This window comes from Moschus berezovskii, chromosome 11, assembly GCF_049115385.1.
Source record: "Moschus berezovskii isolate FMDL1 chromosome 11, NW_MosBer_1.0, whole genome shotgun sequence".
Lineage (NCBI taxonomy): Eukaryota > Metazoa > Chordata > Mammalia > Artiodactyla > Moschidae > Moschus > Moschus berezovskii.
Genome location: NC_142470.1, coordinates 93,106,266 through 93,121,578, shown reverse-complemented (window position 1 = coordinate 93,121,578; position 15,313 = coordinate 93,106,266). Strand labels below are relative to the sequence as shown.

The 15,313-nt window shown below is 40.8% G+C and overlaps 1 protein-coding gene across 2 annotated transcripts in view; it reads left to right on the top strand.

Annotated features, from left to right (window-relative positions):
• The window catches only part of TTC27 (tetratricopeptide repeat domain 27), a 176,963-nt gene that overhangs the window by 149,718 nt on the left and 11,932 nt on the right, over nucleotides 1-15,313 (top strand). The window contains exon 17 of one of the 2 annotated variants that reach the window (XM_088841553.1): nucleotides 776-869. The exons of the other annotated variant lie outside the window; for it this stretch is intronic. Within the exon in view, the coding sequence (XP_088697679.1) occupies nucleotides 776-823 (48 nt within the window). The 3' untranslated portion in view covers nucleotides 824-869. The remainder of the gene's footprint in view (nucleotides 1-775; nucleotides 870-15,313) is intronic. 2 annotated transcript variants of the gene reach the window in all.

Sequence of the window (15,313 nt, the reverse complement as noted above, 5' to 3'; positions counted from 1 at the left end):
TGAGCCACATGGGAAGCCAGTTCTGTGACTTTTTAAGTAGAACCATATACCTACTTACAGGAGCTATGTTGACCCCTTCAATTACTTGTCTTTTCCTTGTTTTTGTTTTGTTTTGGCCTTTTTAACTATTACATATTGACTATCCAGTATAGAAAGAAGGGACTTGAGCTTTTGAGTGAAGATCACTTAAAACAGGTTTGGAAGCATAGCAGAGTCTTTCATCCGAGAGAGGGTAGGACCCTTGCTGCTCTGTTTGCACGCTCCCTCCCACCACCCCCATCATCGTGCACTTGTCCTGTTCACTGTTGTGATGGCTCTTCCTCTTCTGCACTCAGCCCCTAGGCTCTGAGCGGGTCTCAGTATGTTGCCAAACCACTGAGGCTGGAACAGAGATTCCAGCGTACCTGTTTCTTGTTTACCTCAACTGTAATTTTTTTTAAAAAGGCCCTTATTTACTGAGGAAGCTTCGTGAAGGCTCTTCTAAAATCTCATTCTTGCTTAGTCGCTTCAGTCATGTCTGACTCTTTGTGACCCTATGTGCTGTAGCCCGCCAGGCTCCTCTGTCCTTGGGATTTCCCAGGCAAGAAAGAATGCTGGAGTGAGTTGCCATTTCCTTCTCCATCTGAAATCTCAGTGAAAGAAAGTGAAAAGAAAGTGAAGTCGCTCACTTGTGTCCAACTCTTTGCGACCCCATGGACTGTAGCCCTCCAGGCTCCTCTGTCCACGAAATTCTCCAGGCAAGAATACTGGAGTGGATTACCATTTCTTTCCCCAGGGGAATCTTCCTGACCCAGGGGTCGAACCTGAATCTCCTGCCTTGTAGGCAGACGCTTTACCATCTGAGCCACCAGGGAAGCCTCAGAGAAAAGGTAAATAAGCTGCATTGCTGGTATATTCCATTTTACACTTGAAGTAAATTCTTTTTTTTTTTTTTCCTTTCACAAACTTGTTCAGAATGCATGAAGATAAATTTTGAGCAGTTTTCAGAAAAGGAAAAAAAAGTAAAAAAATAAAACCTTTTCCCAGCATAAATTGAGATGCTTTCATTTAATTTTTATTTTAAATAGATTTTCCAAATGTATTTTAGTGATCATGTTCACAGTTTTTTTTACTCCTTCCAGCAAATCTAATTATAAGAATTTTCACCCATAGTAAAATTGTATTCTGATTCCCACTGAAAATTTTCTAATCCTGTACCTGTTTTAGCAGATTATTTAACTTATTTAATTTCTAAGTGAAAATTTAGTAGTTTCCTACCTAAAGAAAATTATTAGGATTTAGTTTAAATTCATGGTCAGCTAATATTTTAATTCTTTTTTCCTATAATTCTTCTGTTCTTCAAATTCATAATATGAACCAAACCTCCTTTTGATGTGTTTGAAATTGGTTTTATAAAAGTTCAGTAGTTTAGAAACAGTTAAGGATGGCCTGCAGACTTCCTTCTCACAGCACTGCTGCCACACACAGGAGCACTGAGAATCATTCCTGTTAGGAAAAAGTGCTGCTTGTAAACAAAGTGCTTAGAGAACCATAAGGTGCCGTAATGATGCCAGATGTTATGGCTCTTTGCTTAATTTTTATATTTGGATTTGGGGAAATAATACTGAGAACATAAGGGCTAGATAACCAGTGACATGTTCAGGTCAAAGGATCATCTCTAAGCAATTTATAATAGAGAACTTTTGGGTATTTAGGTGGAGAAATAGCCACAGTGAGATACTTTGCTCGTTTATATGAGGCCCTGTGAATAGCCCTCTCCAGAAGTGTCACAGAGTGCTGATGGCACTCTTTGGTCTCTGGCAGGTGTGGGTAAACTCGCTTCATAGTGGTTAAGTCGTCACTGAAGGAAGGTCCTCAGGGCTCGTGTGGGCTTAGTCATATTTAGCTTTGTGACTTGCTTGTGTCTGTCATCGTGCTTTCTCACCACTCGTCAGCACGGACAGAGACAATTGATAAATTGTCTGGAATATTTTTATCTTGGCTAAAATAATTTTGCTTAATTTGACTCCGCAAGTTTGGCAACAGGTGTCTTTCAGAAACACTCTGATATTCTTATGTTTGACACTACCTGACCCCATTCTATTTTAATTTGCTTTAAAATTCTCTTTTTGTCTATTCTTTTTCTACTTTATAGATATGATTATTTTCATTTAAATTTTTTTCTATTGTGTGTGTGTATATTCATACTCGTTTTAATACAGACACAGGAGAAATCAGCTATAAATTGTTTTTCTCACTATTTGTAATAAGAGAATGTGTGGGTAGTTATACTACCTTTATCATTTCCTGCCTTTTCTGTCTGTCCTAATTTTGACTAATCCATAGATTAGTATAGCTCAAGAATGCCTTTCTGTAATAGTAGATATTTATATTCATGTCTGGATTATACATACTTTTATTAATCTATCATAAAACTTAGTTATGTGTTTTTGTGTAATTAGTCCCTGTTCAATTTTCCAGTTTTCTACTATAATTTACTACTATTAATAGTGCCATGAATATCCTTATAGATAAATCCTTACGTATATTTATGCTTCTTTCCTCAGGATAAATTCTCCTGTTATATGTTCATTTTTTTCTTTTTCTGCTCTTCCCTGTTCCCCTCACATCTCCTCCCCTTTCTCCTCTTCAATAACTTACAGTCATTTTGGGAAAAGAATATAAGTATTGTGCTATTGCATCCCATTTGCTGTTTATAAATGGAAGAGGAAGGGAAACGATTAACATATATCAAGTGCTTACTATATTCTTTGCACTATCACAGATTATCTTTTACAGTTCAGTTCAGTTTTGTCACTCAGTCATGTCTGACTCTTTGCAACTCCATGAACTGCAGCATGCCAGGCCTCCCTGTCCATCACCAGCTCCCGGAGTTTACCCAAACTCATGTTCATCAAGTCGGTGATGCCATCCAGCCATCTCATCCTCTGTCGTCGCCTTCTGCTCCTGCCCCCAATCCCTCCCAGCATTACGGTCTTTTCCAATGAGTCAACTCTTCGCATGAGGTGGACAAAGTATTGGAGTTTCAATTTCAACATCAGTCCCTCCAATGAACACCCAGGACTGATCTCCTTTAGAATGAACTGGTTTGATCTCCTTGCATGCAGTCCAAGGGACTCTCACGAGTCTTCTCCAACACCACAGTTCAAAAGCATCAATTCTTCTGCGCTCAGCTTTCTTTATAGTCCAACTCTCACATCCATACATGACCACTGGAAAAACCATAGCCTTGACTAGACGGACCTTTGTTGACAAAGTAATGTCTCTGCTTTTCAATGTGCTGTCTAGGTTGGTCATAGCTTTCCTTCCAAGGAGTAAGCGTCTTTTAATTTCACGGCTGCAGTCATCATCCACAGTGATTTTGGAGCCCAGAAAAATAAAGTAAGCCACTGTTTCCATTGTTTCCCCATCTATTTCCCATGAAGTGATGGGACCGGATGCCATGATCTTAGTTTTCTGAATGTTGAGCTTCAAGCCAACTTTTTCACTCTCCTTTTTCACTTTCATCAAGAGGCTTTAGTTCTTCTTCACTTTCTGCCATAAGGGTGGTGTCATCTGCATATCTGAGGTTATTGATGTTTCTCCCAGTAATCTGGATTCCAGCATGTGCTTCATCCAGCCCAGCATTTCTCATGATGTACTCTGCATGTAAGTTAAATAAGCAGGGTGACAGTATGCAGCCTTGACATATTCCTTTTTCTATTTGGAATCAGTCTGTTGTTCCATGTCCAGTTCTAACTGTTGCATCCTGACCTGCATATAGGTTTCTCAAGAGGCAGGGTCAGGTGGTCTGGAATTCCCATCTCTTTCAGAATTTCCCACAGTTTATTGTGATCCACACAGTCAAAGGCTTTGGCATAGTCAATGAAGCAGAAATAGATGTTTTTCTGGAACTCTCTTGCTTTCTCCATGATCCAGTGGATGTTGGCAATTTGATCTCTGGTTCCTCTGCCTTTTCTAAAACCAGCTGGAACTTCTGGAAGTTCAAGGTTCATATATTGCTGAAGCCTGGCTTGGAGAATTTTGAGCATTACTTTACCTAGCGTGTGAGATGAGTGCAATTGTGCAGTAATTTGAGCATTCTTTGGTATTACCTTTCTTTGGGATTGGAATGAAGACTGACCTTTTCCAGTCCTGTGGCCACTGCTGAGTTTTCCAAATATGCTGGCATATTGAGTGCAGCACTTTCACAGCATCATCTTTTAGGATTTGAAATAGCTCACCTGGAATTCCATCACCTCCACTAGCTTTGTTCGTAGTGATACTTCCTAAGGCCCACCTGACTTCACATTCCAGGATATCCGGCTTTAGGTGAGTGTGAGTGATCATACCTTTATGATTATCTTGGTCGTGAAGATCTTTTTTGTACAGTTCTTCTGTGTATTCTTGCCACCTCTTCTTAATATCTTCTGCTTCTGTTAGGTCCCTTTCTGTCCTTTATTGAGCCCATCTTTGCATGAAATGTTCCCTTGGTATCTCTAATTTTCTTGAAGAGATCTCTAGTGTTTCCCATTCTATTGTTTTCCCATTCTTTTGAGAGGTCTGAGAGAATGTGGTCCACTGGAGCAGGGGATGGCAATCGACTTCAGTATTCCTGCTTCGAGAACCCCATGAACAGCATGAAAAGGCAAAAAGATAGGACATTGAAAGATGAACTCCCCAGGTCGGTAGGTCCCCAGTGTGCTACTGGAGATCAGTGGAGAAATAACACCAGAAAGAATGAAGGTATGGAGCCAAAGCAAAAACAATACCCAGTTGTGGATGTGACTGGTGATAGAAGCAAGGTCCAATGCTGTAAAGAGCAATATTGCCTAGGAACCTGGAATGTCAGGTCCATGAATCAATGCAAATTGGAAGTGGTCAAACAGGAGATGGCAAGAGTGAACATCGACATTCTAGGAATCAGCGAACTAAGATGGACTGGGTGAATTTAACTCAGATGACCATTATATCTACTACTGTGGGCAGGAATCCCTTAGAAGAAATGGAGTAGCTATCATAGTCAACAGAAGAGTCCAAAATGCAGTACTTGGATGCAATCTTAAAAACAACAGAATGATCTCTGTTCATTTTCAAGGCAAACCATTCAGTATCACAGTAATCCAAGTCTATGCCCCGACCAGTAATGCTGAAGAAGCTGAAGTTGAACGGTTCTATGAAGACCTACAAGACCTTTTAGAACTAACACCCAAGAAAGATGTCCTTTTCATTATAGGGGACTGGAATGCAAATGTAGGAAGTCAAGAAACACCTGGAGTAACAGGCAAATTTGGCCTTGGAGTACAGAATGAAGCAGGGCAAAGGCTAACAGAGTTCTGCCGAAAGAATGCACCCTCTTCCAACAACACAAGAGAAGTCTCTGCACATGGACATCACCAGATGGTCAACACCGAAATCAGATTGATTATATCCTTTGCAGCCAAAATGGAGAAACTCTATACAGTCAGCAGAAACAAGACCAGGAGCTGACTGTGGCTCAAATCACGAACTCCTTATTGCCAAATTCAGACTTAAATTGAAGAAAGTGGGGAAAACCACTAGACCATTCAGGTATGACCTAAATCAAATCTCTTATGACTATACAGTGGAAGTAAGAAATAGATTTAAGGGACTAGATCTGATAGATAGAGTGCCTGATGAACTATGGACGGAGGTTCATGACACTGTACAGGAGACAGGGATCAAGACCATCCCCAAGAAAAAGAAATGCAAAAAAGCAAAATGGCTGTCCAAGGATGCCTTACAAATAGCTGTGAAAAGAAGATAAGTGAAAAGCAAAGGAGAAAAGGAAAGATATAGCCATTTGAATGCAGAGTTCCAAAGAATAGCTAGGAGAGATAAAACCTTCCTCAGTGATCAATGCAAAGAAATAGAGGAAAAAAATAGAATGGGAAAGACTAGAGATCTTTTACAGGGCATACAGTATTTGAGGTGGGTACTGAAGAGTCCTCATTTTACAGTGTATGAATATGAGACCAAGAGAGATTATGTAACTTGGCCAGTCATATAGCTAGTAGGAACCAAAGATAGGAATCACATTTAGGCATGTCTTTTTGAGTGAATCATGCCTTGAAGTTTGTCAGAAGATTTATATTAAACAGCATATTTCCCCCATCATGTTACTGTTCATTTGAATTATATCTGACAGAGTTTTTTTTTCTCCTCAAATTGGGGTATAATTTACATATAAGAAAATGCACAGATCTTAAATGTAAGTTTGATATGTTTTGACATTGTATATTTTTATAGAACCACTTCACAAAACAGGTATGGAACATTTTCATCACCACAGAAAGTTCTATTATTCCCCTTTCCAGTCAACTGAACCACCACCCTTTCCCTTCAACCAGTCAGCTGCTTTCTGACTTCCGTCCCCACAGTTCAATTTTACTTTCTCTTGATTGTCGTATAAACAGAATCATACAATATGTATTCTTTCTTATGGATGTTGTTCTTTGTGTGGATTTCTCTTTCAGGAAGGAGGGAGGTGGTGTTGATGGGTGGTGGGAAAGATTGCCAACTCGATTGAAGTCCTGGAGCAAATGGTGGTGGGGCTTACCTGAGGGAGGAGAGTGGAGGGAATGGATGTATTCTATATGGAGTCTGTCTCTGTGAGGTAGATATTATCTCTGTTTTACTGCTGAAGTATCTGCGGCTCGCAGGAGAAACTAATAAAGCTGATCTTCCACAGCTTACAGCTCGTCAAGCCAAGATGTGAAGTCTGAAGTTTGGCCTGTTTAACCTAAAGCTTGTGCATGCCGTTTCCTCACGCAAAGAATTTTTTTCTTCTTTTGCTGAAAGAGTGAAAAAGACAATGTTAAGCTGCCTACCTCTCTGTGATAACTGAGGTGTGGGGAAGCCAAGGGTCAGGGTTATCAGGCCAGGAAGCAGAGCAGTTCCTTTAGAGAGCTCCAAGTGGAGCGGGGACGTGGCCAAGCCAGGAGGCGGAAATGGCTTCATTCCTGGCCTCGAGCCCTCCTGGAAGTGTTTGTGACTGGACCCGAGGCAATCCTGTTCCTTCCTGCTGTGAAGACCTCCAGGATTCAAAGGGCCAACACCTTGTGCTTTTGGCCAACATTTTAGGGAGACTTAGCCAAGGACCTCAAGGTTAGTGTTGGGGAAGAGCATAGGTAAGCTTTCCTCTTTGTGGAGATTGGGATCGCTGCTCCTCCAGGTGAGAAGACTTCACCTCTCTTCGGGGGCTGGTGGTGGCTCCCCACAGTCACACACTGCTTGCTGCATTCCGTGGTACATGATGTGAGAAATAGGCTTAGGAAAGAGAATGCAACTGAAGTGCCACGTCACCGAAATGACTGGAGATGGGGGTTCTGTTCTGTTCAGTCACTCAGTCGTGTCCGACTCTTTGCGAACCCGTGGACTGTAGCCTACCAGGCTTCTCCATCCATGGGATTCTCCAGGCAAGAATACTGGAGTGGGTTACCATTTCCTTCTCCAGGGGATCTTCCCGACCCAGGGATCGAACCCGGGTCTCCCGCATTGGAGGCAGACGCTTTAACCTCTGAGCCACCAGGGAAGCCCCGGAGATGGGGGTTAGGGATTTAGAAATCATGACATAGAGTTGGTGGCGTGGCATTGGTTTAGTTAGGAAGTGAGGGACTGCAGGTCTGTTTATACTGATTAAAGTGAAATCCCTCTAAACATCCAGGCTCAAAAAATATACTTAGATTATTTTATGATACACCAAATGAATTCCAAATGGGCTAAATATATGCTAAATATTTTTTCATCTCCTAGAAAAACTAGGAATAGAAGTGAATACCTACCTAATTTCCTGAACTTTGAAGCAAGAAAAGAAAACTTGAAGGAATTTTTATGACTTCATGAAAAAAATATGTGACAAAATATTTGTAACAAGTAGGAAAGATAAAAAGCTAATAATATCCTTATTATATAAAGAGTTAACATCTGCTACAGGAATGAAATGAAACAGGATAGAGGGTTCAAAAACACTCAAGAAAGCATGAGAATTTAGTTCATGATAAGGATGGCATTTTAAATCTGTGGGATAAAATAAAATATTCAGTACGCATTGATATAGTTGGCCAAGCATTTGGTACTCAGAATGCAAGCTCTGCTTCACTCCTTAAACCAAAATAAATTCAAGTAGTTGGTTAAAATATTTAAATTGAAATGCCTTGAGAAGCAGGATGATGTTGTAGGTAAGAGCTAGATTCTGGGGTTAGACAGCCTGGGCTTCCAGGCTACCTCCACCAGCCCCCAGCTGTATGACCTGAGCAAGTTACAAACCACTTGGTTCTTCACTGTCATGAAATAGGGATGATATTAGTACCTCACAGGACTGCTGTGAGGATTAAGTAAACAGCTGTGTGAAAAGGGCAGGGAATATCACCTGGCACATACAAGTGCTGTTTAAGTATAGCTGCCGTCATCATCCTTATCATCATTACTATTATGGAAGATGTAAAACCATAAGAGCACTTGATGGAAAATATTTTTATAAGCTTGGGGGTAGAAAAAACGTTCTTTATCATGACACACAAGCCATACCCCATTCAGGCAAATATGGAGAGATTTGAATTGAAAGCTTCTACATATGAGGCGAGGAGAAGGGGACGACAGAGAATGAGATGGTTGGATGGCATCACCGAATCAGTGGACATGAGTTTGAGCAAACTCTGGGAGATAAGGCAGGGAAGCCTGGTGTGCTGCAGTCCATAGATCGCAAAAAATTGGACATGACTTAGTGACTGGACAGAAACAGTGAGAGGGCTGGACGTCACTGTACTGAGTGGAGACAGGCTGAGACATGACGGCTGTTCATTTAGTGCTTCCTGACCTGAAATGGGAAGAGGATTAGTAGAAGCCAGGTAAGCGTCCAGGAGGCGTTTGTCTGAGTGTTCTCAACGTTTCCTTGGTCTTTCTAGGAAAGACTGCTGGATTCGTTACCTGGGGCTGCTATGTCAAATTACTACAAGCTTAGTTTCTTCAGACAATAGAAATCTATTCTCTTCAGTTCTAGAGCTAGAAGATTGAAATCAAGGTGTTGGCTGAGCCATGCTCCCTCTAAAGGCTCCAGGGAAGAACTTTCCTTGCCTCTTCCAGCTTCTGGGGGTTCCTAGCATTCCTTGGCTTGTGGCAGCATGATTCTAATCTCTGTTTCCCTCTTCACCTACTTTATCTCCTTCCCTGTGTCTCTATGTGTCATCTCCTTTTCTTATAAGAACATTAGTCATTGGATTTAGAGCCCACACTAATCTAGTATGACTTAATCCTCATTAATGAATCTGAAAAAGTAACAGCAAACACATGGGAAATCCTGGAGAGAAGGAGATTGGCTGGGTCCTGGTTTGGTGGAGAAGAGCAGTCCAGGGTGGAAAAGTATTTCCAAATGAGCTCACATTCTGAGGTTCTGTTACAACATGAATTTGGGGTGAGTATTCGACCCCCCCACAACTTTCTCATTCCTTTTCAGAGGGAAAGCAGTGGCTTTGAGAGTAGTGGGGCTGGTAAAGGTAAGGGGGTGTGTCCAGTGCACCGCACTGGGCGCTTTGGTGGAAGTAGAGGCAGCGTGCACAGAGACACCCTCTAGAAAAGGCCGGAGACACCTCAGCTAATCTCATGAAGGCCACACCTAACACAGTACCAGAGATGTGAACATCTGAAAATGACGGAAGGGATAAGAAGGAGGGAGTTGATAGAAAACTTAAGAAAGCTCTTCAGAGAAATGCACTTACTGAGTCTTATGCTGTACTGACAGATAAGACTGAAATCCCAGGCCATCTTGGGCGAATTAGAATTTCTAAGAAGGATCTATTATTAGGCTTCAGAAGATTGTGAGATTACCCAAAATATCATGGAAAAAAAATTGTGTATGCAGCTATGTAACTACGTCTTCTGGGTAGAAGATTCAGAACTCTCAGTCAGATTCACAAGGGTGTCCAGAACCCCCTGAAAAAACCACAGACTAAAGAATGATCCTTGAGGTAGAGTATTAGGATTAGTTTTCAGATAAAAAGGCAAGTGAACCTTCTCTTATGATCACCATGGGTTAAAATTTACCTGTATGCTGCTGCTAAGTCACTTCAGTCGTGTCCGACTCTATGTGACCCCATAGATGGCAGCCCACCAGGCTCCCCCGTCCCTGGGATTCTCCAGGCAAGAACACTGGAGTGGGTTGCCATTTCCTTCTCCAAAGGAAATGTATAGCTATGTTATATTAAAAATGCATTTATCATTGCATTTGTTTTTGAACGTTCTCAGTGTTTCCAAGCTGTGCACAAATAATTTATGTGCCCTCCCCCACCTCTAATCCCCATTCCATGTCTCTGCTGTTCTTCAGGACTGACCCCTCGGGAGAAGCATCTTGTCGCAGTCTCCACATCCCTTCCCTCAGCCCTCCGGTGTCTCAGCCTGTCTGTGGCACTTAGCACAGTTGATCCCTCTTCCTTCTTCCAACAGTTTCTTTAGCTGGCTTCCAGAATGTCACTGCGCTTACGCCACCAGCTGCAGCTTGCTCACCCCCTTTGCAGAACTGTTCTCGCCTTTCCTTCCCTGTGAGCAGCCCCAGGCTCAGTCCTCATACTCTTTTCCTTCCCCATTTATACTGCTGCTCAGGGGATCTTCCTTGGTTTTTCCCTCTCATCTTCCTGAGAGTATGTATTATGAAAACAAGATTTCCTCCCTATGCCCCTTTAATTCTTTTTCACATAGGCTGTTCAATGTGTTTATTTCATTTTGGCTGCACTTTTTAGATGTCTAATTTTGTCCCTATTGGCTCATCCTCCCCTGGGGATATTGGCTCTTCGATTGGTAATGTGTACTTGGTGGGAGGGCCTAAAGCAAGCCCAGGACCAAATTGTGCCTCTCCTGGCGAGGGGAGCTCATCTCCTAGAAATACTTTGCCACTGCCCCCTCCCATCACCACCACCACCGCTACCGCCCAAGTGGCCTGGCTCCTCAGAAAACCATTCTGATCTCAGCCAGGCACTGCTTTCTTCCAGTGCCCATCTTCCTGAGTTGCCATCCAACCTCAACAGGTTGGGGGCTGACCTGCTATACCTGCCTGGTCCCTGGCTTGTACTGGGCTGGCGCTGTTATATTTTGGTCTCTCCCTATTGGTGGCAAGTGGTGCATAGAATAGTGTGTAGAAGGAAAAGAAAGCACACCCGAAAAGCTTTCCTCAGGCTCCCAGGCCATCTGTGAGCCTTGGTATCTCGTACTTTTCCACCCTGGACTGCTCTTCTCCACCAAACCAGGACCCAGCCAATCTCCTTCTCTCCAGGATTTCCCATGTGTTTGCTGTTACTTTTTGAGATTCATCAACTTTCTCTTTTTTCCCCAGCAGTGTACAGAATTGGGGTTTAGAAAAAGAGGCTAGCAACGTGTTAGTGCATCAGCTTGTAGTCTATGTAATCCTCCGTATGAAAATGAACAGTAAAACTGTTTCCACATTGGAAAATGAGTTCCATACAAATTAAGAAGTAATTTAAATATCTTAAAAAGGAAATATATTTACTCAACAAACATTTGGAAAGAGATTTAAATTCACATAATAAAAGTAAAACTAGAATAATAGCTGCCTATATCTTTAGTGGAACAAAATATCATACACACAAACCCAGTACTGGTGATATGCAATGAAATGACACATTTTCATATACTACTAATGGACATCTAAATTTGATTTAGTCCTTTTTGAAAGTATCCAGCTTATCTCTAGAGTCTTAAATTGTTTATTCCCTTGATTCTGTAGTTCTGTTCCTGGAATTCTAACTTAGAGATGCTTCAGTATGAGAAAAATCTTTAGGCACAAAGATATGCGGTGAAATGTTATTAATAGTCATAATGACAATGGCAGCACATAGAAACAGCCTAACAGCAATTGTTTTTTGTTGTGTGCGTGTTCAGTCGTGTTCGACAATTTGTGACTCCATGGACTGTAGCCCACCAGGCTTCTCTGTCCATGGAATTTTCCAGGCACGCATACTGGAGTAGGTTGCCTTTTCCTACTTCAGGAGATCTTCCGAGCCCAGAGACTGAATCCATGTCTTTTGCATCTCCTGCATTGGCAGATGGATTCTTTACCATTCGTGCCTCCCAGTGGGAGGCTTTGAATCTATTAAAATGATCTATCTAAAGAATATAGGAAAACGTGAAAAAATTCTATGACATAACGTTAAGTGAAAAACAAAGATAAAACAGTTTACATAGTATTAGTATTAAAAATTGTATGCGTAGCAAAGAAACGAGAGAGAGATTAATGGAAACAGTAGTGCTTGTGTTTGGGGATTTTATTTTCTCTTTTTATTTTTTATTAGCTCCAATGTCTTGGAGAAATTTTTAAGTTAAAAAGCTTCGAAAACCTGTCTGGTTTTGGTTGATTCAAGATTTGGCAAAGAAAGGATAATGAAATGATCAAAGTTATTGGCATGCATATTTCATAAAAGAGCAAATCTTTCCAATGTAAAAGAACTTATTAGAAAGGAAGGAACAGCAGAGGAGTAAAGAACTCCCCTTTTTAACTTAATACAGCAGGTGCTTGAGAGCACGAGCTGGGACGCAAGCTGCAAGTTCAAATCCAACTCTGCCTTCCCTTAGTTGTGTGACCTTGGACAAGTTACTTAACTTCTCTGTGCTCCAGTTCCTTTATCTGCAGAATACAAATAGCAAGAGCACTTTCCTCATAGAGTTGTTAGGAGGATTGTGTTCATAGAGCTCCTGGCTCACAGGAAGGGTCGTGTATATATCTATATATATATGCATATACATATATATGTAGAGAGAGAAGACAACACTGAGTAGATAATATTCATATATATATTTCATAAAAGAACAAATCTCTCCAGTGTAAAGAGAACTATATATATGAACATTATCTACTATCGTTGTTGTCTTCTCTTTATCCTCATCAAAAACTCATGATTCCAAAAATCTCTGGTGTTTAAAACCCAGCTGCATGACTCACTTGCTCTGGGCCCTTGAGAAGCTCACTTTGCCTTTCAGTTTCTGTGTAAAGTGGGGATAATAAAGTTCCTGCTTCCTAGGGTAACGGTGAGAAGCAAATGAAATCAAGTTGGTCACATACTTAGCATGGGGCTCAGCCCGCAGTGAATGCTCAGAGCAGAGGTATTGGGAGGTATGGAAGGCTGATACCGAGGTGGCAGAGTTTGCTTTCCTTTAGGTCTGTTTTAAACCCTCAGGAAGTATGGGGGCACATAATGAGTGGGCAACAATGAGGGCTTTGTTCTCCCCTTTTGACAGAGTGAGGGAGTTGAGGGTCAGTGATAATCACGATAGTTTATAGGTTTATACTGCTTTACCATTTTCAGAGCTCTCTACATGTGTGTTGACTCCCTGATAAAACAGCTCACCTGCCCTCGTTAGCAGACCTGCCCTCGTTACTGCTGTTTACAGACTTCCCAGCCATCCCCCTGTTCATGGTGGGCTTCAGCAACTCACTGTCTCCGTCTCCTCTCTAGATCTAGCTCTTGAACACTTGCTTTCAGGCAGATGGCATGTCCGTTACTTTAAACTTCTTTGTCCTCATCTTATTCCATATGTGCAACCCATCCACGTGCCCATATCTTGGATCCTGTTTCCCTAAGAATTACCTCTAAATTCTTAAACCGTTCTACCCTTCAGCCTGTTACTGCATACTTAGTAATTTATAATTTTAACTGTAACTGATAGGTTCAGTAATCAAATTTTTACCCAGTTTACAGTAGATAAAAACATTTATCTGTTCAAAAACATTTTTTTTTCAGTTTTGATGCAAAGGACTGTAATGCAGATAAACTTTATGGACTGCCCAGGAGAAAATCATTGTCTTTGGTGATTCATTTTATCAAAGAAATCCTAGTGCAAGATCTTTTGTTTTTTTGAGTTAAAAATACCTATTTTCTAAAGAAGGGTTAAATATATGTTACTATTTTTGTAGTCAATCTGGATAACTAGTGTGTGATTTTTCTCACTTAACAGTTAAAGAGAGGAAAAATGGTGATATTTACCAGTAAATTATAACATTACTGTAATTGTTTTTTTTTTTTTAATTTTATCCCACTTTTTAAGATTACACATTAGCTCCATTTGTTAATGTATTTTAATAACTCACTTTTTTCCTTCAGTTTATGGGACTTCCTTAATTTCAGGAAATACCTTTTTAAATTAACTTCTATTCAAATACAGGGAAAATATAGAAAAGTATACGGATCATAAGTAAACACGAGTTTTCATGAAGGGAACACACCTGTGTAAGCCATCCCCAGAGCGTGAGTTAGAACATCGCCAGCATCCCAAAGCCCACACGATCCCCTTTTAAAAAGGAATATTTTTGTGTGCTGTCATTCTTTGTTTCCCGTTTGCCAGTTTTTGAATATATTTATTCTTTTTCTCTTTTTAAATAAAATTTTTGTATTTTTAAAATAACACATACAGTTTTTACAAGTTAAGTCATAGTGTAAGACTTACGACAAAGTACAGCAATTTCCTGCTCCACTGCTCCCCCTCCTCAAGATACTTCTTGCCAAAGGGGAGAAACCCTTTAGAATTCTTTTGCCATTTGCACATTTCCATATTTCATAATAATAATTATATATGGCTATTTTTATTAACCCAATTTTAGGTATTATCAGTTGACCTCCTCTTACAGTAAATGAGGACTTAATTTTCTTATACTGGCATTTCTGTTACTTCCATTTCTTCCCAATATATTTACACTAAAAATTTTGATTACGTGAATATTTTCTATTAACATTATATGACTGTGCAAGTTGTATTCAAAATGGATATTACATAATACTATGATTGAGGGGTATTATTTGCTTTTCGTTTTTTAATGGCATTAATGCTTGTGTTGGTTTTCACGTGATTCTCTGTGAGCCTCTTGTCTAAAATCCTCATCTGCCCTCCGTTTTCTGGCTTTAGCTCTGGATGCAGTCACTAACCCTCGAACTTGCCAATCCAGCAGTCTTCCAGTCCTGATCTTTTGTGGATGTACTCTCCTTGTTACTTTCTCCTTCCCTGGTTTCCATCACATCACTTGCTGCCATCCTTCCTTAGTGCACAGACCTCCATTCATCTCTCATCCTCTTAAACAGTGTTTTCCTTAAAGACTCCATCCTTGGTGTGATTCTTACCCCACACAGTCTCTTTAAGCAGTGTCTACCAGGGCCACGTGTGATTGCTATCTATTCCTCAATATGGAACTCTCTCCACAGGCCCAGATCCAGCTATTTAATGACTGAACATCAAACAGTATAAAAACAAATTTGGTATTGCCTTGCCTTCTCTTCAGGACCTCTCTCCTGATGGTATCTACATGTGAATTGGGTAG